At 48.6% G+C, this 22,474-nt stretch overlaps 10 protein-coding genes across 10 annotated transcripts; 4 read left to right on the top strand and 6 right to left on the bottom strand.

Annotated features, from left to right (window-relative positions):
• Window positions 1–240: 240 nt before the first annotated feature.
• EURHEDRAFT_317005 (uncharacterized protein) lies at window positions 241–721 on the bottom strand. The gene has a single exon (XM_040778319.1). The coding sequence runs from the start codon at window positions 599–601 to the stop codon at window positions 338–340; it is 264 nt and encodes an 87-aa protein (XP_040633869.1). The 5' UTR covers window positions 602–721; the 3' UTR covers window positions 241–337.
• On the bottom strand, window positions 718–3,059 carry EURHEDRAFT_417701 (uncharacterized protein). Its single transcript, XM_040783261.1, has 2 exons — window positions 2,055–3,059; window positions 718–2,005 (listed from the first exon to the last, which is right to left on the bottom strand). The coding sequence occupies exons 1-2, from the start codon at window positions 2,609–2,611 to the stop codon at window positions 763–765; spliced, it is 1,800 nt and encodes a 599-aa protein (XP_040633870.1). The 5' UTR covers window positions 2,612–3,059; the 3' UTR covers window positions 718–762.
• Window positions 3,051–4,542, top strand: EURHEDRAFT_316949 (uncharacterized protein). Its single transcript, XM_040778318.1, has 4 exons — window positions 3,051–3,097; window positions 3,168–3,287; window positions 3,336–4,247; window positions 4,294–4,542. Exons 3-4 carry the CDS (start codon window positions 3,504–3,506, stop codon window positions 4,354–4,356), a joined length of 807 nt encoding a protein of 268 aa, XP_040633871.1. The 5' UTR covers window positions 3,051–3,097; window positions 3,168–3,287; window positions 3,336–3,503; the 3' UTR covers window positions 4,357–4,542.
• Window positions 4,543–4,728: 186 nt separating this feature from the next.
• EURHEDRAFT_511159 (uncharacterized protein) lies at window positions 4,729–6,114 on the bottom strand (the record flags this gene model as incomplete). The annotated part of the gene is made up of 1 exon (XM_040785966.1): window positions 4,729–6,114. One exon carries the CDS (start codon window positions 6,112–6,114, stop codon window positions 4,729–4,731), a length of 1,386 nt encoding a protein of 461 aa, XP_040633872.1.
• Window positions 6,115–7,506: 1,392 nt separating this feature from the next.
• Window positions 7,507–9,423, bottom strand: EURHEDRAFT_467804 (GMC family oxidoreductase; the record flags this gene model as incomplete). Its single annotated transcript, XM_040785209.1, has 1 exon — window positions 7,507–9,423. The coding sequence occupies one exon, from the start codon at window positions 9,421–9,423 to the stop codon at window positions 7,507–7,509; it is 1,917 nt and encodes a 638-aa protein (XP_040633873.1).
• A 1,249-nt stretch (window positions 9,424–10,672) lies between these two features.
• Window positions 10,673–12,314, bottom strand: EURHEDRAFT_317071 (NAD(P)-dependent alcohol dehydrogenase). Its single transcript, XM_040778320.1, has 3 exons — window positions 11,897–12,314; window positions 11,059–11,840; window positions 10,673–11,001 (listed from the first exon to the last, which is right to left on the bottom strand). Exons 1-3 carry the CDS (start codon window positions 12,087–12,089, stop codon window positions 10,837–10,839), a joined length of 1,140 nt encoding a protein of 379 aa, XP_040633874.1. The 5' UTR covers window positions 12,090–12,314; the 3' UTR covers window positions 10,673–10,836.
• Window positions 12,315–13,178: 864 nt separating this feature from the next.
• Window positions 13,179–14,317, top strand: EURHEDRAFT_527216 (uncharacterized protein). The gene is made up of 2 exons (XM_040787015.1): window positions 13,179–13,720; window positions 13,779–14,317. Exons 1-2 carry the CDS (start codon window positions 13,540–13,542, stop codon window positions 14,225–14,227), a joined length of 630 nt encoding a protein of 209 aa, XP_040633875.1. The 5' UTR covers window positions 13,179–13,539; the 3' UTR covers window positions 14,228–14,317.
• An 86-nt stretch (window positions 14,318–14,403) lies between these two features.
• EURHEDRAFT_417707 (tRNA-dihydrouridine synthase family protein) lies at window positions 14,404–16,062 on the top strand. Its single transcript, XM_040783262.1, has one exon. It carries the CDS (start codon window positions 14,473–14,475, stop codon window positions 15,739–15,741), a length of 1,269 nt encoding a protein of 422 aa, XP_040633876.1. The 5' UTR covers window positions 14,404–14,472; the 3' UTR covers window positions 15,742–16,062.
• Window positions 16,063–18,509: 2,447 nt separating this feature from the next.
• EURHEDRAFT_417708 (uncharacterized protein) lies at window positions 18,510–19,317 on the top strand. Its single transcript, XM_040783263.1, has 2 exons — window positions 18,510–18,668; window positions 18,727–19,317. The coding sequence occupies exons 1-2, from the start codon at window positions 18,599–18,601 to the stop codon at window positions 19,170–19,172; spliced, it is 516 nt and encodes a 171-aa protein (XP_040633877.1). The 5' UTR covers window positions 18,510–18,598; the 3' UTR covers window positions 19,173–19,317.
• A 1,220-nt stretch (window positions 19,318–20,537) lies between these two features.
• Window positions 20,538–21,253, bottom strand: EURHEDRAFT_433470 (ubiquinol-cytochrome c r; the record flags this gene model as incomplete). Its single annotated transcript, XM_040783430.1, has 4 exons — window positions 20,538–20,719; window positions 20,770–20,920; window positions 20,970–21,061; window positions 21,106–21,253. Coding segments are annotated over 4 exons (573 nt in total), but the record flags the coding sequence as incomplete, so codon positions are not given.
• Between the last annotated feature and the right edge of the window lie 1,221 nt (window positions 21,254–22,474).

A 22,474-nucleotide genomic window follows, 5' to 3' on the forward strand; every position in this document is an offset into this window, starting at 1 on the left:
ATGCCGGTGATAGCACGGGCCGGTCGATTGATCATCAGCTGTATGCCTGTTAGCCGATCCTTCTGGCCCTGCCACCAGATATCTGCTCTATATAGAGCTACTGACTGCACTGCCGCCACTTGAACCTGGCGAGCTAGTCCCAGGGCGAGTCTATGGCTCTGGCATAGGCGTTGTACCCGGTTTTCTGCGGCCCATCGGTGCTGGTATCTAACGATCATAGATTCTCAGAAACCCAATATAAACGTATCTAAGCTGAAAAAAAACCAAGAAGAAACGGCAATACGTGTATACTAAGACTACTATTGACTTAGAATATTCAGGGGCATTGATGCTGTTGCTATATAAAAACAACAAGTCGAAACCCATAAAGATGTGCTCTCCAAGGTTGCATCTCTGCCCAACGAAACGACCTAGAAAACGTTTGTCCTTCAAAAAAAGCCGAGAAAAAAAAAAAAAAAAAAAAAAAAATCCCAGCATTAGCATGGCACAATTCCCTCGCATACTCGCCCCGGCGGCCAGACCGTGGGATGACAGGGCTGTACTCCTGTGTTCTAGAAAGTAAAGAGACGATAAAAAGTGTTGATAATACTGTCCAAACCATTGATCATGTTTTCCTCGTTATTTTGCTTCGAAGACGGTTATTGCGACTATCATGACGATTCTCCGAAGGTGGGGTGCACTCGAGTCGTCTTCTACGTATATTTGGCTGAGTCTAGTGTGCATTGGAATGGTGAATCGTAATATATTGTTTTGAATTTATAGCTATACCTCCGAAAAATAATCCCATCCTCCATCCGGGGTCATCGTGATACCCACACGGCTGCTGCCAACTCGCTTCTCTCCAAATAAATCTTCCATATCAGACACTCGTCGACCAGCGCCAGCTTCGAACCGACTGGCTGCAAGTCCGAAGATACTTAAACGTGCCTGGATATCACGGTATCGTGTTGGGCGTTCCCATATCACTGTGCCTGTCAGTGTTATGCTAAGTGCGACAAATAGCAGACATAATGATCCGAGTAAAAATAAAGGAGCCTTGGGAACCCGCGTAACCAGCACGGTCTCCCGAAGTTGCTCTTTCAGACAGTGCGATGGCTTGAAAAAGTTCGCGGTCGAGGCGAGCGTCAAAGCCTCCAGCGATGTCGAGTAGTAATCTGCAATCTCCTGTGACGTATTACTCACTGCTGTGGCTACCTGCAGCATATTTCCTAGCTCTATCAGAACGGTGTCGAGACGCGGAAATCGGCTTGACATGGCGCGGACATCATCGTTAGCGGGCGACAGCTCGGCTGTCGTCATCGAGCCATTGACAAACGAGTACGTCAAATCCTGGACGCGCACGGCGCAGCGCAACATGAACACCCAATGGTTTTTATTGACAATGACCTGCGAGTCATTGGTGAGAGTGCTATCCAGAGTAACCTGGGTCGGGTGAAAATTCCCTATCACTCCGGCATAGAACGGTGTGGCCGTGTTCATGTTGGCTGTGTGGTTGAGATCCGCATCTGTAAACAGCTTCATGCACCCTTCCGAGCTGCAGGCTGTTCCTTTCAAGGCGTCTCCTTGGGTCATGGTTCCGTGAAAGTTGTCCGAGCAATTGAATATGCTTGTGGTATCATTCAAAGTGTGGACATTACACTGCTGAGTATAGGGCTCACAATGACTGCTAGCAGCAAGAGTATGGGCCTGGTAGTCGATGTTTGCCGGGGACGAGGCAGGGGCAAGGTACGAAAAGGTTTCGTCATTTAAAGCCTCTTGCCTGACTTGGTAAGTGTCGGACAAGTTGTTGACGACCAAATATGGCTGCGCTGATCTATCTACTACAGCGTAAATAAGACGCACGCAAATGTCAGGCAATTGCTTGGTATCGTCATGGACGCCCGCACATTCGGAAAAGAAATCAAAGCCTAGCGAGTGGTTTGGAGCGTCCATGGGTGTCACTTGGGATATGACAGTGGCTTCGGTGACGATATGGAGCCAAGTGTCAGCCACCCAGATTGCATAACTGTTCTGTTAGCCTTTATTTTTACTTTTGCAATGAGCGTGAGTTCTACCTTAGAAACAAGGACACAACCAGCGAGCCAACCGCCATCCGCAACACAGGACTCAAGGCAATCTTTTTCCAACGGCTGTAGCAAATAAGATCCCACAGCGAGACAAGTTGAGAGTTCATGACTTCAATCAAAAGTCCAAATTGGTATGGCGTAGGCAATTGAGCGATTCGATCTTCCTGCATCGTGTCTGACAACATCTTGGCCAGGCGAAACGAGCACAGTATCATAATGAACCCTGGCAACAATGCCACAACAGTGCTCGCAACGCTGGAAATGGTGACAAACCGGGCGGAATCGATATCTACCAGAAAGACGCTGGGATCATCCTGGTCACTGAAAAGTCGTAGGGTTGGCTCTGCATCGGCTTTGCGGGGGACATGATAATGGACTAGAATATAGACAATAATCCCGACCACCACGAGAAGGGGGACTATTGCAACAAATGCAGCCCATGCAATCAGCCGGCGAGCACCGTTGATGCTACCCTGCTTCGGGGGTAAGCTGTCCGGGCTGATGGTGATGGTGGAATCTTTCGAAATTGTCCGATTGACTGACATTGGCAAATATGACAACGAACTGAAATTATCAGTTCAGATCCCATTGGAATGTCAAAAACTAAGTATTCCTATTAAATCCGGGACCATCGTGGGGATGCTATAAACAGAACGTCCGGCGGCCAATTGACGCGCTTGATTTAGCGCGCGCGACTTGAATCACGACTTGCATTGGATTGTAGAGATCGATTCGCCATTATTCGTTCACGTATAGGCCTCACGATAAAAGCCTGCATCTTCCGTTGTACAGGGTCCAGGAATAGGGCCGAGATGTGAGATAGAGAGAAGTTTACGGATTCCCGACTGGGAAGGTGGCTGGCTTGTTAGTTAGTACCTGAAATGGGGATCGGGGGTCGGAGGTCCGGAGGAGTCGATTATCTGCGACTAACGAGGTCGTATACAGAGAGGTCCAATTTTAACGAGAGAAGTGCATTGCCTATTAACGCGTATACCCACACATGGCTGGTTGAGTGCTTGTCTATCTAAAAGGTGCGTATACGTTGGCCTATAATCAGGCCGGTGGAACTTGCCTAATCGGTCCGATGTTATTCCTTATCAGTACCCACCGGATCACGTGTTTGACCGCCCTCGATTCCTGCCCGGTAGTTCGACATATAGCTAGCCTTGGCCGATAGGCACCCAATCCATCCAACTACTCGCGTACACCAAAATGATATATGTACGTACATAACTCACTGTACATTTTGAAGGAGCACTAAATTTATAGAGTCGACTATAGGATTGCCTCTCTAAGCTTTGAAAGAAACATATGCTAATGGGATGAACATTGTATTCTTTGCATTATATATGGCGTCACATACCCCGATATAACCTCGGCAATGTCCAGTTTGCTCTAGCAGAACACAATCGAAAGTACAAACGTCTATAGCACAACATGCCAGCCTTAACGCTACACCTTTTCTCTCTCAATATACCTCCGCAATCCTTCCTCCAGCGTCTACGCGAGCACCGAATCGAAGTCGTCGTTTCCTCGTGCCCTCAGCACATTGTGATCCACCCGTCGCGTATCGACCAAAACGCTCTCACCTCGCACCCATGGGATCTGTTAACCGTCCTCCGGATCCCGGGTGATAAGCCCGTCCTCCCAACCGACCTGCAATCCGCTGTCCGCGACGAGTACAAAATTCTGGTCGGGATCCCGTCCAAGCTCCTGATGACATATGCCGAGCGCGACAAGAAGCTGAAGCACGAGACGTCCTCGATTCCATTGACTGGATCGCTGGAAAAGGCGCAGTCGCAGTCTCGATCAACGTCGCAGAATCTCGAGGTGTCGCCCGAGTTGCTCGCGTTTATGGAGAAGTTGACGCGGGAGTATGGCGATAAGCCGGTGACCATGCTGAATTTGTTGCACTTTCATTATCCAGATGGAAAGAAGAGTTATTACCAATACGGCCAGGCGTTTATTCCTGTTGCTGGAAAGCGGGGAGGGAATGCCAAACTGGTTGGGAATGTGATTAGGCCCACGAACGATGGTCTTGACTCCCGGGGCGATTGCAGTCGGCCGGAGCAGGAGTGGTGGAATGAGATCTCCATCGTGCATTATCCATCTATTCGACATTTCTGTGATATGCTTGCCGGTGAGGATTATCAGGCCATCAATGAGAAGCATCGATTATCGGTGAGTTCGCCTTGTTGAATATATTGTCTCTATGCTAATTGACTAGGCTCTCCGCGATACGTTCCTGCTGTGTACTACAGAATGGGATTTTGAGGCTGCGAAATTATAAACACAGTGCTGTGCATATACGGCATACATGAAATGCACATATATGCAGCCTACGTAGGATTGAATCGGCTCCATTCCTTGATCCTCCTTCCGTGGATATAGAAAAGAACCAGGGCTGGAAGCAGAACGGACGTTAGACAACGCAATTGACGTCAAAGTTATGAACTTATCGCCGTTAGTGCAGTCGTTCCGACCGTAGCATCTCCGATGCCAGGACTAGGAGTGATCATGAGATGTAGAAATTGGTATGCAAATTGATGTATGGGCTTCGTAACATTGTGCAAATAAAAAGAATGTGGCGCCGTGAAGAAATCTAACGTTAAGGGTATTCTATAAGAGAAAGCAGAGAAATCTATCAGCTGGTCATGAAACATTAAACAGGAGATCCTTTCATGGTCTCCAGACACACTCTATCCCGAAGAAACAGGTCGATTCCAACCTCAGCACAGCTATTTCGTACTGGCTTCGCCAATTCGTAGACCCGCGGCTTGATGAACTTCTCAGTCGTGCTGCTACTACCATCATATCCCGAGCCTTCGTAGTCTTCCCCGTCGTGGAAGAAACCCTCAATATCTACTCGCCGGAGTGCCGGGAAGCGCGAGGTGCGCTGGCCAAGCACCATCCGCACCTGATTTAACAGCATCAGCAGTGTGTTCTCCTTGCAGCCTTCGATATAGAGCGATTCGAGCGAGCGGGGAAGGATATCCGAGAGCGAAGTCGATGGTTCGAACTGGTAGCGAACATCGAGGAGGTTCGGGAGGCGAATTCGCATGTCTTTCAACGCGACAAAATCGGCCAGGGACCCGAACCATTCGTCGTGAGTCTCGTTGGCGCCCGCGATGGTGAAGGGCAGGTGGTGGCCGCAGGTGTCGAGCCAGAGCGTCTCCAGCGTGTTCTTGCTGCCGGCTAGGGAGTGGTAGAAGGCGGACGGTTGGTAACCCTCGGCGTGGAGGTGGGAATCCGAGTGTTGGTATTTGAATGTCTTGAGCGACGAGCAGGAGGCGATTAGGCCCTCCATGCCCTTCGAGCCGTTGCTGGCGTTCAGCGTTATCTCCGAAATGGACGAGGGCGAGTCGGTGAGCGGGCTGCTCGGAGGTAACCCCCGGGCTTCCAGAGCTGAATCGGATTCCAACACCACATCAGCGGAGAGGGTGCGCATTAGCGGCAGTTGGAAAAAGGACAGAATCTGTGACGGCAGAAAGTTGCCTTTGGTGTCATCAGCGTCGTCCTCCAGATGACTCAACGACACTTCTTGTAGCGATCGGAAGGTCGGACGTTCCCCGTTGACGGCGCGGTACAAAGTGCGGTCGAGATAGGCGTTGTTCTTGGGATATATTAGACGAAGGCGGCGGAGGTTGCTGATGAGCGGCAGCAGCAGCGCAATCCATGCCTCCGACACGCCGTGCTGGAGATCCTGCTCCCATTGAGCGCGCTCTTCGTCTGATTGACTGATGGTCCGGACCCAGTTAGTCAATAGCGGGCGTTTCTCATCAGCAATATCTACATGGCCTGTAGCCGGCTTGTCCTGCCAGCAGTCAAAATGCAGAACGCGTACGGCCCGAGCCAGCTCGGGACGTTGTAGGTTGGAGCAGATAAAAGATTGAAGGTGCTGGCAGGATTTCAATGATGCTGCCCGATAAGCCAGTTGCAAGAACAAGTTATGGAAGCGACGGCAGACAAACACCAGGTTGTAGCGGTCCTGATGACCTTTCAGGAAATCCCCGATTAACAGCAAAACGTCGTCGGGGAGCACGCGCATCATTGTCCACACCGAACAGCCAAAACAAAAAGGACAATAAACAAAACGACCCCAATGGAACCTCCTCGCGGGGGCGGGGAGCAAATGCAACTTTTAAACCGGGTCTTGACTTCGGCTTCAAAACTTTTCCCCCGCCAACCCCAAGCCCTTAGCCCTAATATGCTGATTTCAGAAACCTCCGGCGAATCACTGTGTCCAAGGAGCCATGTGTGCAGCATTAGCGGTTCCGCTGTAAGAATCTTAACAGACTCGGTCGCCCCCGGCCGCGGAGAGGGCCCGCGGTTCAACGTTCTAGAAGCTTTGCCTAGTTTGGCAGGGCTGCTATTACGCCTGTAAATGCTCTTTTGACCAAGAAAAGTCACCCACTACTTGACCACCCTGGCTTTAGGGTGTGACACGGAATAGTCCGGTCAATTCTGTTGACTTCAGTATATGGCCTGGATTGCTTCGATGTAATTGGCTGCCCGACTGACTAATTAGAACCTGGCTCCTGCCTCTACGACCAGTGCATTATCGATGCCCAACCAGGTCTACGGCAGTTATGATAGAAATATGATAGTATCGGGGGGCTACAGCTATGCAGCCAGCATCCTTTGACTATGGCCGAGCACATACATGTGTTATGCACTCTGCATTATTTTCTTTCTCTTTGAACTTCTTTCGCCATGATTTCCTTTAGTAGTGAGATCGATGGCCACCACATTGTTTATGAAACAGGCCATACGATAGATAGTCTTCTCGACCAAGGATTTCCTCTGTTCCCCTCCAAATAGTGCCTAAGACATTCTTCCGAGAATCGTAGTTGACAAACACACTCTTCTTGGTCATCATGTCGATAGTTAAAAGATTCCGCGAAGGACTTCCCATTCTTCATACCCTGGCAAATGGCCTTGAGGAAGCCACTGAATCTTATCAATTACCAACGAGCATACGCCGGCTCCGGTGGGGCTTAAGATACCACTGAAAAAACAAATCAAATGGAATTGGGGCTGACGAAAAACTCTCAGGACCTCATGTATCTTGATAAAAACATTCAATCTGACTGGGGGCCATCTGCACCGATGTGACCTCGTCAGGCTAAGCGAAATGAGCAAGGTGTACTGGACTCAGGGACTCTCATGATAGCAGACCTCACTAAAGTCCGCCTGTTGTATACCAGCGCTGGGGTGAGCATAGTATGTTGTATCAGTACGTATCATTGCTGCAGACTACAAATTTAGGAAGATTTGGTCTCATTTAGAATATCTCAACATCATATTCATAAAACTCACATAAAACTGTGCCAATTATTGGCCCTGCGAACACAATGGCCTACAACTACACACATTGACTGATGATAGATACAAGAATGGCGCCAACATTCTGTCAGGAGAGGAGATATTGGATCTTGCTCTAGCCTTCGTAGTCATCGATAATTGCCTGTGCAATCTTGGCAGCCATTCCGTAGAACACCGTCATAACATGCGAAGAAACTTGCGTTGGGGGAATCGAGCCGTCGACAACACGGAGCCCATCAACATCGTACACCTGTGCCTTCTGATTGACCACACCACCTTGCTCCCTCGACATCATCGAACACGTACCAACACCGTGGTAGTTGGCACGGTAGTTCTGTTTGACGTAATGCTTCCAATCGTTCAGTGTAGCATCCATCGGCAGGAGATGACCTGGGATAAGCTCGTTCCCAGTGTACTTGGCCATCTCGTGTGTTCGAGACAACGTGCGCGCTAGTCTCGAAGCGGCGGCCTGGCCAGCAACATCCAGTTCATTCTCGAAATATCGGGGGTTATACTCGAAGCTGCGGAGGTACGGGTCTTTGTCGAGAATTTTCACGTATCCACGAGTGAAGGGGATAAGATCCCAGAGGTCAAAGTTTATGCGGTTGTCAGTATCTAAGAAGAGTTCGGCGTAGGTGACATTGTCCTTAAGAAGCCACTCCTGGTAGTTCTGATACTGCTTAAGGAGTAGTGTTTTGTTGTGGAAACCACCACCAGCGACGGTTTGTTCCGCCCATTTATTCAGGTTATCGTCGTTGTTCAAGAGACCTTCGTATTCCTTTGCATCGGGTCCAAAGACTTCAGCAAAGGTAGCGAAGAAGGCCGCTTGCCCCTGACCATTTCCCTGGGCAGTCACTTCGGATCGAACGTTGGTGGTAGTTTGGTCTTGGAGATTCAAGCCCACGGGGAGATCGAGTTTCTGTGTTACATTGGCCTGTTCGAGCACTTGCTTAGGCCCGATTCCGGAATATTGGAGGATCAACGGAGAGATGGATGAACCGGCAGCAAGAAGCACTTCCTGTTTAGCCGTCACGTTCCATCGCCAGTCCTCCTTGTTATGGACACCATATTCCACGCCCGTAGCTTTGTACAGACCCTTCGGGTCCTTCTTCTTCTCGAGGTTCACCTTCCCGGCAATTTGTCCAGTTAAGACAGTGATGCGATTCCTCGTCGTTTTGTTTTCCAGAACCGGACCCAGCCACGATCTGGCCGCATCTGTTCGAACCTGTTTGGCAGTCAAGGTATTCATAAACATCGAGACACCTCGGGGATTGCCGCAACAGAGATCTTGTTGGGTTGGTGCATCGGGATAGGTGTGGTTGACGGTGCGCATGAGAGCCGGGATGACCTGGGACCAATTTCGATCTCGGTCACGAGCACCGACCGATACTCGACCGGTACTATTGTGTTCGTTGTGACATTTGGGATTATAAGTATGCCAAGCACCAGATGTAACGGTCTCGTCCCTGGTAGGGTCGCGGGGCTTCTCAATCTCTTTCATGTACTGATCGAGCTCATCCCATGTCCACTTCGTGTTTCCAAAGACCTTACTCCACGAGTCAACTTGGACCTTGTGCGGACGGGTCCATGTTCCTCCGTTGATGAGAGTCGATCCTCCCAGGCCGTTACCAGATCGGATGACTTCCACGCGGTTGTTGACCTTTTGCGGACTCGTCTCATAGGCATGGTCCACGCTGCTACCGAAGATTTGACCGTAGGTGTTTAGATCATCGATGATTGGGCCGTACTCGGATCCATAGAAGCCATTTTCGATGACCAAGACGGTGAAGTTCGTGCTTGGATTCTCTAGCAGTTTAGCGGCGACAGTCAGACCGGTGAGGCCACCTCCGGCAATCACATAGTCATATGTCGTGTTAGCCACCAAATAGGGATCTCTGATGACTCCGGGGGTTATGGGCTTTGGCTGATCGGAGGATTGCTTGGTCTTCCCGGAGTCAAACGGGACCTGGGCATGTTGGGAGAGCGCCGTGGAGGCAAGCAGGGCGATGTTGTACAGGCAAGAACATTTCATGTCGAATATCGAACACAATTTTCAGAATCTCAGGATAGCCAGTGCAACTTATGGTCTTTTTTCTCACCCAAAAGCAAGATCTTATATGGATTTTAAGCGGTAACTGTTGGCCACTTGGTACAAATAACCATATTCCTATGTTGCATTCGGATCGCAAAGCAATTGGAACGTACTGTATCAGATCCTCGTCAGCGAGCTGATTCCTGAAACCGGACTGAGGGGATTCTGCTCGTTGGCTAGCTGGTATCCATGACGTTGAAGACTATGCTCCAGCCGGGTTAATGAAATTGGGGCTGGCTGAAAGTAGAAGCATACCAACATACATACCGAGCCATTCAGACAATGGTACTTTTGCATCAGCTTGGACTAGTCAAGATCCATGGTTACAGCAGAACTGAGCTCTGTAATCTCCTCATCATTTAGCATAGCATGTTTCCGTTTCTCCGGTCAATTGTTATATGGCCGTCATAGTCAGCCAGCCACCTTCCTGAGTATATCTGGTCTCAATGCTGACATGTTTTCTCTGTAGAAACAATGGTCATACCGTCAAAACACTCTTTTTCAAAATTTTGAATAACCTCCCTCCATTTCAATCAAATTTTGTCGGGTTGTCTTCTGTATTTGCACCGGCAATGGACGGATGGCCAAACCATGGACTATATTATTCTGTAAGTCTCAGTGCGCACTAGCTTGATCCAAGGACGATTCCGGAGCTCATTGTCGATCATCATAGTTTCGACATCATTCTTCGACGTGGTCTCGCTGATCCGGATGCAGTGGCTTCTCCCCGACAGCACGTTGGGGTTTACGGCCTACCATTACAGTGTCTAGGTAGAAAACGTTCTCCTGATTAGGATAAGGACGAAATAGTAACTCGTGTTACTCCGAGATGTTTATTCAGTGCAGTAGACAGTGAGTTTCTTGGCACATGGTCCGTTTTCCCTCCATAGTGTTGGAATCGACTATAGATTTACTCATTATAGTTCGATTTTAAATCAAAAATTTTTTAGAGCTGTGGTTGCAGGCCTTGCTTTCATCTCAACTTTTAGCTTTATTCTATTGATTCCCATAGAATGAAAAGCTACAAGACACGATGATTACTCGAATATTAGAACGGTGAGACTTTCAGGACCCTCACTTGCCAGTTCCATCCTGATGCCAGTCATTCATTCTATACGTAGTTGGCTCGGATAGTTCTATACGATAGTGCGATAGTGTCTTGAGATTTTTTGGATATGTAAGGGAGAATTTGTGGCATCCTATAACATGACATAAGAGGGATATTATTGTCTTTCGATATCATTAAAAATGCTCATGGATTTTTATGAATTACCAAAAAAAAAAAAAAAAAAAAAAAAAAAAAAAAAAAAAAAAAAAAAAAAAAGTATGAGTATATATTACGCTCTTGGCATCCTAATTCTGTAAACCAGATTCGGTCCAAACTAGTACAGGCTTCAGGACCTTTCCAGCCTTCATGTCTTGGAATGCCTGCTGTGCGTCCTTCACGTTGTAATACCGGATCAACCTCTCAAGCGGGTATTTCCCTTGATTGTGTTGTTCGATGAGGAACGGGACCATCTGGATTTCTCGTTAGTCAATGGTATTGGAAGCATATGTGCACAAGAAATTTCATACCTCGGCCGCAACACTTCCTCCCTGATGACAACCGACATACTCTCGCCCTGTGACAAGATGTGAAAATACATCCACCGCTACTTTTTGCCCTGGCGCAGGAGCACCGGCACTTGTTGCTCGTCCTCGCATCCCCAGCGATTGAATCATCGTCTCGATCACACTGAGCACACCCGAGCAGTCCAACGCATAATCCACGCCCTTGCCCGGCTTACACAGTTCCTGAATCTTCTGCAGGAGATTCTCGTCCTTTCCGTTAAGGAGGTGCGTTGCGCCAAGCTCACGAGCCAGTTCCAGACGGTCCTGTTGGATGTCCACTGCAATGATAATAGCAGCGCCGCGGATCTTGGCTGCCATGACTGCACTCAGCCCGACGCATCCAGCGCCAAATACGGCCACTTTGCTTCCGGGTTTGACGTTGAGGGATTTGAAGATGGAACCAGCGCCGGTTTGCAGACCGCATCCGAGGGGAGCAAAAAGTTCCAACGGTGTCGAGTCGGGAACGCGGACGAGAGACGATCCACTAACGAGGGCGACGCGGGAAAATGTACTTTGACCGAAGAAGTTCGCGAACAGCGGAGTCGAGGGGTCCTTGGTCAGAGAGACCGTCTGCGTTCCGTCCAGACGTTTACCACCAAAGTTCAACGGGATCATACTCTCACAGTATGCCGGATGACCGTCTGCGCAGTGTGGGCAGTCTCCGCAGAAATTGTAACTGAGGAGGACCTTGTCTCCCTTCTTGACATCTTTCACGGCCGAACCGACTTCGAGAACCACACCGCCGCCTACACATTTCACTTAACCATTGTTTCCCAAAAATAGTATGAGTGTTGGCGCCTACCTTCGTGTCCAAGCACATTAGGGAACTGTGCTGGGAGCTTTCCTTCCATACAGGCAATGTCCGTGTGGCAGATACCCGTGGCATGAACCTCCACGAGGGCCTCTCCTGGCTGCAAATTGTCCAGCGTGACAGAGGTGAATTCGGGGTCCGCCCCGAGAGAGTGGACAACCAGTGCTTCGGTGGACTGAGTCATGATGAATGAATAAATGAGAAAGTAGATGAATGGATGATAGAAACGAATTCCGTGGTTCGAGTATTGGCTTTTATATTCGTCTCTTCAGCACCCAACTCCTATATCCTTCCCCCGTTTTTACCCCGCTGCCCCCGTGGGGAATGGCAAACACAAGAAGGAAAAAGGGCCCATCGGTGCCCGGGATCTGGCTCTGCGGGGAGGTTTAAACACCATTACGGGCAGATCCAGTCGTCCGATTGAGTGGCCGGGACGGTGATTGGTTCGTAGAAGGAAGCTTATCTGCTTTTCGGGAGTTCTGTCGGCTGCTGGACTCGGGCTTGACCAGCACAACACATACAAAAAAATCCCGATAGTCAGTCTCACGGACTGCAGCGTATAGTTAGGGATCTTCGCCATGTTTTGTCGATAATGCTTCCCCCCGCATGCAGAGGCTATCCGAGGTAATAGCATGCTATTCGGCAGCAAAAGTCGGCCTATTATACTTTGACAATGCTTCAAATTTGATTAGTTTATAGAATGCCATAAATCCGGACAATATGCTTTGCAGGACTCTTGGTTTTCTGTCGCGATGTGCTGATAGTTGAGACACGACGGAGTATTCCGCTATGCAAAGCATCGACGCTGCATAAATGCATGTAAAACGACATCTCCACTTTCTGTGTCCGGTTAGCAAGCCCGTCCGTAGTACATGATCTCTGAAAGCTGAACATTGACTGTGATGATAGAATTAGAACACCCATAGACATTTACATCTTCGCGCAGCTGGATATACCCTCATCCTGCCGAAGGCTTCTTATAAAAGGGAGCAAGGGGTTAGGAGGAGAAGCGGCGCAATCATGGCGGAGGTAGATAAACAATTCCCTGATCAAGAAAGCTCTCGCGAGAAATGAACGGACAGATTTATCGGCTTGTCAAGTAAATAGAGCAGCTAGGTCTGGACGTGGGAGAGAACAAATTTATATCATAAGTCACAGGGACCTTCGTGGACATTTGCCGAGCGTTGAACGGGTGATGCGGATGTGGATAGCAAAGTACTCGGCACCATCAGTGCTTGATAATCGCTATCCCTACAAACCATGGATTACCTAGCCTTGTTCCAAACGACTGTCTACTTGCGATATGGCTATATGAGCGCGGGGGGCATTGAGGAAAAGCCGGAGCATCAGCTGTGCTAGTCACGCACCAGTACCTTATCAAACAAGTATCTACAAAGTAGGTCGACTGCGTTTCTTGGTTTCAGAATCGACAAACTCAGCCCATAGCCTCCGGCTGTGCGAATACATATCCGCGCATCAGGGAGAAGTCGCGTCAAGCACTGTTTTGCGATCAGAAAGTAGGCACAGAGAAAAATGCGGAGAATTTCGGAGAATCCGGGCGACATATCCGCCCAGCAGGAATAATACACAACGCCGTGTCAGACTACGCATATCTTGCTCTTTGCCGGTTCGCTATGATGACGGAAATCTGTGAAGTTACAGTTCTGTGCCTGAAGCCTGGAATTGATCTTTCAACCCCAGAGAATCATGACAAATACACCACCGGCATCAAGATCTTGACCAGTCAGCCTGGGTTTAGGCTACTGCAGGAAGGCCGGTCAATGATCGAGGAGGAATTATTGGTCTGGTTGATCGGTATGAAGGGACAGTGCCTCTGTCATGGAGCGATCAGACTCTCTAACGTACTTTTCAGATTGGAACGACCTCCTCGACCACGAGGCATTCATGGCCAAATCGGAGCCGTATTCGAAAATGGTCGACGCCCTTCTTTCGATGTGTGATACAGAACGCAATGACTTCCTTGAGATCAAGCACCTTCCACCATCGTCATCTTTTCTGGACGTGACTTTGGCCGATCCGCAATCTGCGAACCAATTGACAACAATTTTATGGCTGCGAACTCCGGAGGAAGGATCATTGGGGCAGTTTGCTGCAGCGGTCAAAAGACTGCGGGGTGAACTTGAGCAAAATGGGCATACAGTATCGGGTGGTAGCCCTGTGGAAACATCTGGGGAAGCTATCTTGTTCGTACAGTTTCACGATGGGGCTCCGGGACTCAAGAAAGAGGAGATTGCCCGGATTCTTGGGCGTGGAGCGAACATCAGTCGCTCCGGTGTTTTTAACATGTCCAACCATGCTTAGACGTGTATATATGCATCCACCCCAGCGATAATCCAATACAACCAACCAAACATATACTTGGGCTTCTATAGATAATAATGTCGAACGTGCAGCCACATTGCACAGCCACATGCCACCGCCACAGCAGTAGGCCGCACCTCCGAAGCAGTCAGAAAAAGTCGGCGTACACAGTGGTGTTCTGTCTCGCCTCTTCGGGCAAATCACAGAATGATATGTTCAAATTTCTTCGCTCTGCACTGACTGCCATGACTTCTCCCGCTCGAGTTCCCATCCCCGCCAACGGGGTAGACTACCGTGGCAAAATCGTTCTGGCCCCGATGGTTCGTTCTGGAGAATTGCCGTCTCGTCTCCTCGCTCTCAAATATGGTGCGGATCTTGTATGGGGCCCGGAGACGATCGACCAGGCGCTCATCGGTGCGTCGCGCCGTGTGAATCCTCGCAACGGAAACATTGAGTTTACCCGTTTTCCTTCGAACGGTGGGCGCACCACCAAATCTACTAAAGAATCCGTCATCTATCGCATCGACCCGGTCCGTGAAAAAGGAAAATTGATTTTCCAGATTGGCACTGCTTCCCCTGAGCTTGCTGTGGCAGCAGCCAAGTCTGTAGCGGGGGATGTGGCAGGTATTGATGTCAACTCAGGATGTCCAAAACCGTTCAGCACATGTGGCGGCATGGGTGCCGCTCTGTTGCGGACACCTGATAGATTAGTCTCTATTCTTGAGGCGCTAGTTAGGGAAGTTGGTGATCCGTTTCAAATTGGGATTTCAGTCAAAATCCGCATTCTAAAATCACCCGAAGAAACTAAGGAGCTAGTTTCGCGACTAGTCAGGACAGGAATTACAGGACTGACAGTCCATTGCCGTACGACTCCAATGCGGCCCCGTGAACGAGCAATTCGTGATCAATTGCCGATGATTGCCGATGTTTGCCATGAGGCCGGCGTTGCATGCGTTATGAATGGAGACGTTACCTCGCGTGACGAGGGCCTCGCATTGATGAAAGAATACAATGTAGACGGAGCGATGATTGCCACATCGGCCGAGGCCAACCCCTCGTGCTTCCGCTCCCAGGCGGAAGGCGGCTTGCTTCCTTGGAGAGATGTTGCTCATGCTTATCTGCAAGCCTGCTTGGAAACGGAGAACCGATACGGCAATGCCAAATTTCTCCTGAACATTCTTGTTCCGGGCAGAAACAAAGAGTTTGAGCACTCAAGATCATCCAAGTCATACTATGATTGGTGCCATTCGCTCAAATTTGATGACCTCATCCCTGCTGCGATTCGAGTCGATGAGTTTATGAACCTGGCGCACAAATCTATTTTCAAAGACGAAGTCGTCACACAGAGCAAGCCTGTCCAGAATGCTCTAGTTAACGACGAATCTGCACAAGCTGCTGGCAGCGGCCCTGGTCCGACCCACGCCAATACCATTCCGACACTTACTTTGAACAAGACGCCCGAAGAAGACATTTTTGCTTCTGCGCCAACTCCAAGGCAACAAGTCGCAACATGATTTTCTTTTGGCCTCTGGCCTTGTTCTCTGTGCATGGTGGTAAATAATAATGTTATGTTGATATGTGAATATCCTCGACCGTTACCGTATCGAGTGTTATGCAATTACATAGATTCAGGCAACTGCCCGACTTGGAAAGTGGCCAATACTTGTATAGTTTCTTTCTTGTTTTTCGACATACTCTTCACATTAATATGATAGATATATATATCACGTAGCGATCCTATTTGGCTTGCCTTGCGCTTTCTTTTTTTCGTGGATTCTGTATCTCGTTATGCACATCCATCGTTATTGCGGCCCAAATATATATCTGAAGTGGACATGATCGAATAGCCATGTAAATGTCACTGCATTGGTATCGAAACAAAACCATAATGTGCGACCGTTGAAAGAAGTTCAGCTCCTTGATACCATGTTGGTGAAGGCCTGCAGACACTCGTTGCTCATTACATAGCCCCTACGACGTCTTAATTCGACATGGAACATGTCAACTTTGAACGGACAAAGCCATCAGAGTCGTGTACGATTGAGATGCCCACCTTTCTGCTTTCGATCCTACACAGAATGTTCCTGAGTGTCCAGCTGCGATGGGGTGCAAGATGCTCTGTATTTTGCTTCCGTTGAGTATCCCAAACCGCACCCTGTCGAGAGAGCTCCAGACAGCATGTCAACTCGGTGATCATTCTAAGGCATTGATGCGAGTATTTTGTTATTGCATACGCTGATGGAGGTCTTTTCCAGCTAACTATGACTCGGACAGCGATAGGACGTCTGGAAAATCCGAGATTCGGCATGGGAAGAATGGCAATAGCGAGACACATGCGACTGTACACATCTACTAGATACAAGACCACTATAAAAAAAAGAAAATCCTGCTACCGTGTCAGGGAGCAGAGATTCCACAAGACAGGCAACATTCGCATTCGCACTTATGGTCTCATACCCAATCGAAGTAGCTGCGAATGTGCTCGTTTAGTTGCCGTAAATGCTTTCGGCCACTTTCAATTTATTGCTGCTGTTAAAAGCTGTAGTGGACCGATTCCAAACTACAAGTGAGGTCGAAGGGGAACGCCGCAAAAGACAAACCAGTCAATATTGTCAACCAAGAACCCAAAGATGTAAAGATCCTGCTCCTTATTCTCCTGATCGAATACCAGCCACCAATATGAGACTTTCCTCCCGTCCTTCTGAGCCTCGTCACAATCCCGCTGGTGGTAGGCTACAGTAGCGGGCCATGAGGGCGTTTATGCTCGAGTCATTTCCCGTTCCGGCTTTGGCTACACTCGGGGGATAGCCATCCATTGGAGACCACTTTCTCGGGGATAACAGATGTGAATATAAGTCGGAAAGTTGGTCAGTTTGAATAAACTAGTCGTCGTAGTCGGTTGCGGTCTGGATTTTCATGAGACTGCAACAAACGTTCAATGAAGAACTAATACTACGCTAGATTTCCGAATAAACGCTCGCCTCTATGTACTGTATAAGGAAGGGAGTTCGAGCATCGAATCATAGCAACAGCGAGGACAGCTGTGTGACGATCATAGTGACTTGCCTACAGTACTTGTACTCTGTACGCGTACCGAAAAGTCCCAGGCAGCGAGAATGGATTGATCACACCGTAGCAATGATACTCCCCCTTTCTTTCCCCTTTTCGAAGTTTCCCCCGAAATGTATAAGCACAACGGACTCAACAATATCCCGAGCTCCAACCCGGAGATTCGGAGAGAGAATCATGGTCACCTTCCGATTCGTCAGCAAATAATCAGCGTGCCAACATGCTAAGCTTCCGGTGACGAAACCAACTAGCGTGACTTATAGCCAATGACTGCTGGTGCCTGATTGAAACGCTGTCAACGGTAGTTTCTGATTTGTTATCGGCATTGCAAAAAGACTGGCTCAGGACGGAACGATCGGCGGTTGCCGCGTGTCCATTCTCTGGCTGGTTAAATTTAGGCCAAAATAAGGCCCAATTAATATGCGGATCCAGACGTTTTACGGGGCGTAGGGCGACGCAGCCAGTGGAGCCTGTGGAGTGAAAACTGCCGAGCCAGCATTAAGCTATGGCACTAGTCTTGCATTCTGGAAGAGGCTGATCGTAATGGAAGCACTAAAGAGGTTGGAAAGTCGAGGTCTCATAACATTGAACAGGTGACTTGAATGCTCTGTGATGTGTACTACGCGTCTCTGCATGGAATCTCGGCATGAGCATGGGGGATATCGTACTGATCGAGCACGATGTGAAATGCTGCCTTTGTCGAAATAGTTCAATCCTCCGCAAGAATCGGCTCATCTTGAGGACGTGGCTTAGCTCCTTTCAGATGGACCGAACATCAACCTAGACATGGGCCAAGTCCAATAGTGGATGCTACGGCGCGAGCACTAAACAGACGTCTGCCCCAAGAATAGGAGTTGATAGATGTCCCAATGGAATAATACCGATGAATCATCCGTCCAGATTCAGATCCACCGGTCTCATAATGCCGCAACTCTCGGATGTTAGATGCTCTCAGTACAGGCCAAAATTGCGTCAATTCAGTCCAATGGACTACTCTAGCAATTTGCTCGCACGTGCTCCACGTCAGCTGCACCTAGTATCGCTAGGAGAATGGCTGACGACGGCTGTAGACACCTTACGACAAATGGCTTGTCATGAGGAGTGTAATGATACCATAAAGGAGTCATGATGGATGGGATATGGGCAGTCAGGAAACTATAAAGAGGGCTGCCCGTCTTCATTGCTTCTTTCTCATCACCAACAATTCAGTCTCCAACACTCTTTTCACAAAGATTCTCTCTCCAACTCTAACAGTCACTTCGAATTCCCTTTTTTAACAACAATAATCCCCAACCCGCCAACATGAAGGTGTCTGTCGTTCTTTCCACTTTGATGGTCGCCGGATTTGTGTCCGCTGCTCCTCCGGCCCCTCGTACGTTTATGCTCTGCAGAGTTGGTAATTTGCAGATTTATATACTAACACTTTCAAGGCCCAGCCGACCTTCAGCACAACGGGCAGCAGGCTCCCGCCGAAGTTGCCTTGCCACATGACAAGCGTGGCGATGTCCCTCAGTTCCCCCCTCCTCCCAAGGACGACCATGACCACCACAAGCGTGGTGACATTCCTCCTCCTCCGAAGGACCCCAAGAACCCACCTGAGGATGACCACCACAAGCGTGGTGACATTCCTCCCCCCCCCAAGGACCCCAAGAGCTCTCCCAAGGACGACAAGCACAAGCGCGGTGAAATCCCTCCTCCCCCGAAAGACCCCAAGAACCTTCCCAAGGACGACCACCACAAGCGCGGTGACATCCCTCCTCTGAAGGATCCCAAGGATCTTCCCCCCAAGGACGACCACGACCAGCACAAGCGTGGCGATGTCCCTCCCCCGGAGGAACCCAAGGGTGCCCCCAAGCCCAAGCCCGCTCACAACTAAATGTGTGCTTCTTGATGGGTCAAAACGGATTGAAGTTGACTTCCAAAATCAGTTCCGGAAGGCTTGCTGGGTATGGCGAGCAAAGGAGGTGCGCTCTCTTAACTCAATTTCCTAATTTTGTCTCTGTTTCCACGTCTAGCTGGATATAATTTTGTGTCTTTGATTTTTGTATTGTCTATCGTTAAACATAATAAATGGATTGGTCGACCACAATGTTTCTTGCTCCTCTTTCCCGCTTTACTTTACTTTCCCTTTTGCTTCAATGATGAGTATCTGAGTCTTTCCAATGAAAACTGTTGCATCTATAGTACCGCATCGCTCCTTTCCTTCAGTATGAGGAAGCGGAGGTGCTAGGGTGTCTCAAGTCATGAGGGCACTTTGAGCAGCCATAGAGTAATAATGCGATATCAGGAATAAAAGTTGTGCTTTAGGGCTAGCGCAGAGCCCTCGAAAATACGTATAAAGGCCTCCTTACAACTTACATAATGTAACAAAAAGCTCGAGGCCGTCCTGCACAACCCTTTTTCTAAATAACCTTGTCATATGCCAGCGGCGACATTAGATACATCACTATCCCGACGTTCGTCTCTTTGCTTTGATCGTCGAGTCATCGATTGGAGAATTCTAAATAAAATTGGACACCCAGGTTATCAAACTGGAATATGTAGAAGCAATTCCTTTGTTGGTAGAGATGCCCCCTGTTGGTAGGTTTTCTTTTCTGTGCCATTGATGGTGTATCTTATGGGTGAAGCTACGATCCGGAGAAAATGAAAGAAATATGAGATTCCCCACCATTAAGCACTCGATCGGACATTGTAGCTGATCGTCAATCGGTCACAGAATTGATTCTCACGAGCGTCGACGTTAACTTCCGGGTTGGTCAATTGTTCCTTGATCAAGCCAAAGACGTTACGTTGCTAAGTGGTCGTGAGGACATACTTAAAGGTGTTGGTTATCGATTAAAGACCAAATCAATTTTACCCGAGGGGGCGTTCCTCCACAAAATGTATCTGATTAATTTGTCGCCCTGTATATATTAAAGCACTTTGGCGAATCCTGTTACTTACCGGTTTTCAAGGTCAATGCCCAACGGCGTTGGGGACCGTGACGTCGGGCCTGGTAATGATGCCGAATCTGAGTTTCGTTCACGACTGAAAAGACATTGTGGCTGCCTCAGCACGTATCGGCGTTTCCATTTAGTCCCTGCTATTATCCGTATTGCTCGATTCTTCTGCTGTATCGTACCACGCTACCGATGTGTTCGATTTTACTTGTACCCATTTCATTCCTTGTTGCTATAAAAATAGAAGCAATTCGAAATTACCGTTGATGAATATTCTATGATGGATCCTCTTCCGGCCCCACCTAACCAATGACAAGACTATCCTCTGTTGCAAAGTTATACTGGGGGACCTCCAGATTCAATGGCGCAGGGCCTCTCCTTGCCCGTCCTGAGATGTCATAATGGGATCCATGGCACGGACAGAACCAGCCTCCGTAGTCACCTGCCTCACCAATTGGAACACACCCAAGATGTGTACACACGCCTAAGTTTTGTCAACCTGGTCCACTGTTTGGAATCGACTGTTCGACCTACCAAGCATGACCAACCATTCCGGCTTTTGTACGCGGTCTTCGTCCGGTTGGGGATCACGGAGGTCCTTCCAGTCTATCTTGCGAGCTTCGTCAATTTCATCTTGTGTCCGGTGACGAATGAAAACAGGCTTTCCACGCCATTTGATAATCACCTAGTCTCATTAGCTCATGCCGTTACCAATTGCATCCTGAGACACGTACATTTTTCCCCTCGGGAATCGCTCCAAGTCCAATTTCGACTTTTGCCTGGGCCAATACATCCGCCGAGGCGGACATGTTGACCAGAAAATCTACTCAATTAGTGTCATCTCGGAAAGATGTGGGCTGGAATAGATACCATGCAAAGTGGCCTTGGCCCCCGCTGCCGAGATCAACCCCAGCGTCCCGACCATGAAATACGCAAACACCTGATTGCTCCGCACCGGCTTGTGTGAGGCGTACTTCCTTCCAAACTCGGGAATCTTTAGGGTCGCATCGAATCCATGCTTCTGGGTTTCGGTTGGGGTTTGTGAAGCAGTCTTGGTCCGGGTAGTATGCTGAATGAATCTTTTCTGGTATGAAAGCACTCGGGGAATTAACTTGCACTGTGGCAAGAGCGACATTTTGCCTTCGGAGCAGTTGAAGCGCCAGAGTAGAATGCTCTGTGGTTGTAGAAATGGAATCGAGAATGAAGATATGTAGTTGTCAATTTGACATCATCTATACAAGACTTATGTCATAGAACCATTGAAATAATCGTCACAATGATAACAATTTCCGAAACTTCGAAGGCTTGACGGTCGTTTTTGGTCATTATCTGGTTCGAGTTCTCGTTGAACAGGCTCGCTTATGCTCAACGCAAACAGCGAAAATATGTGAGTGGGAGTCACCCTCTTTGATGATCAATGCCGACAGTCACACCCAGATCTGATTAGTAAAAGTGCAAAGTACTGGATCATCTGTGTATCAGGATACTTATCCTTCGACGTCAGCTCTTCTAACTAACGATGTCGATTCTAGTATCTAACGAACAAGTACAAGGATCAGATCTGGCGATTTAATGAACTCGGAGCATCGCTTCATAATTGGACAAACAAATGTGGGATCAAAGTTAGATAAGGAAACCACAGGAGCAGTACAATCAATGGTGATGGATATTGAGAAACCATAGCCTTTTTTGCATTTGCTTTGCGCATCAGGACGTGGTGTCTTGGTTAGTATCTTGTGGGTCATCTCGAGCTAGGCCGGTACGAGGTGAAGAGTCAGTGGTGCATTTGGCGTAGACATTGACATAGGTCGCCCATAGACACCTAAAGACACTTTGTTTGGCCTGATTTGGCCTGATTCTTTTGCATAGATCGCTGATTCATCTAAATTAATTTTTGTTCTTTATGCTTGTTTTGTTCCAAACACTTACCATCACCACCTTCTTACCTATTCCATGATGCAATTATGTGAAATGTGCTTGTTTATAAGCTTTTTACTATAATATTCATCAGTCGCAACAATATTTTAAACTATTTTGGTAAGGATAACATTCAGTTGAAGAAATTAAACTGTGGATGCTTGAATAGACATTGACATTAGACATTGACATAGGTCGCCCATGGGCCGGACCCCTGGCCCAAGGCCCGCCCATGGGCATGCCCACGTATGGTCAGGCCCATCCTGACCGCCCATAGGCATGCCCAGGTCGCCCACAGGTCGCCCATAGACACCTAAAGACA

This window comes from Aspergillus ruber (genome assembly GCF_000600275.1).
Source record: "Aspergillus ruber CBS 135680 unplaced genomic scaffold scaffold00057, whole genome shotgun sequence".
NCBI classification, from domain to species: Eukaryota; Fungi; Ascomycota; class Eurotiomycetes; order Eurotiales; family Aspergillaceae; genus Aspergillus; species Aspergillus ruber.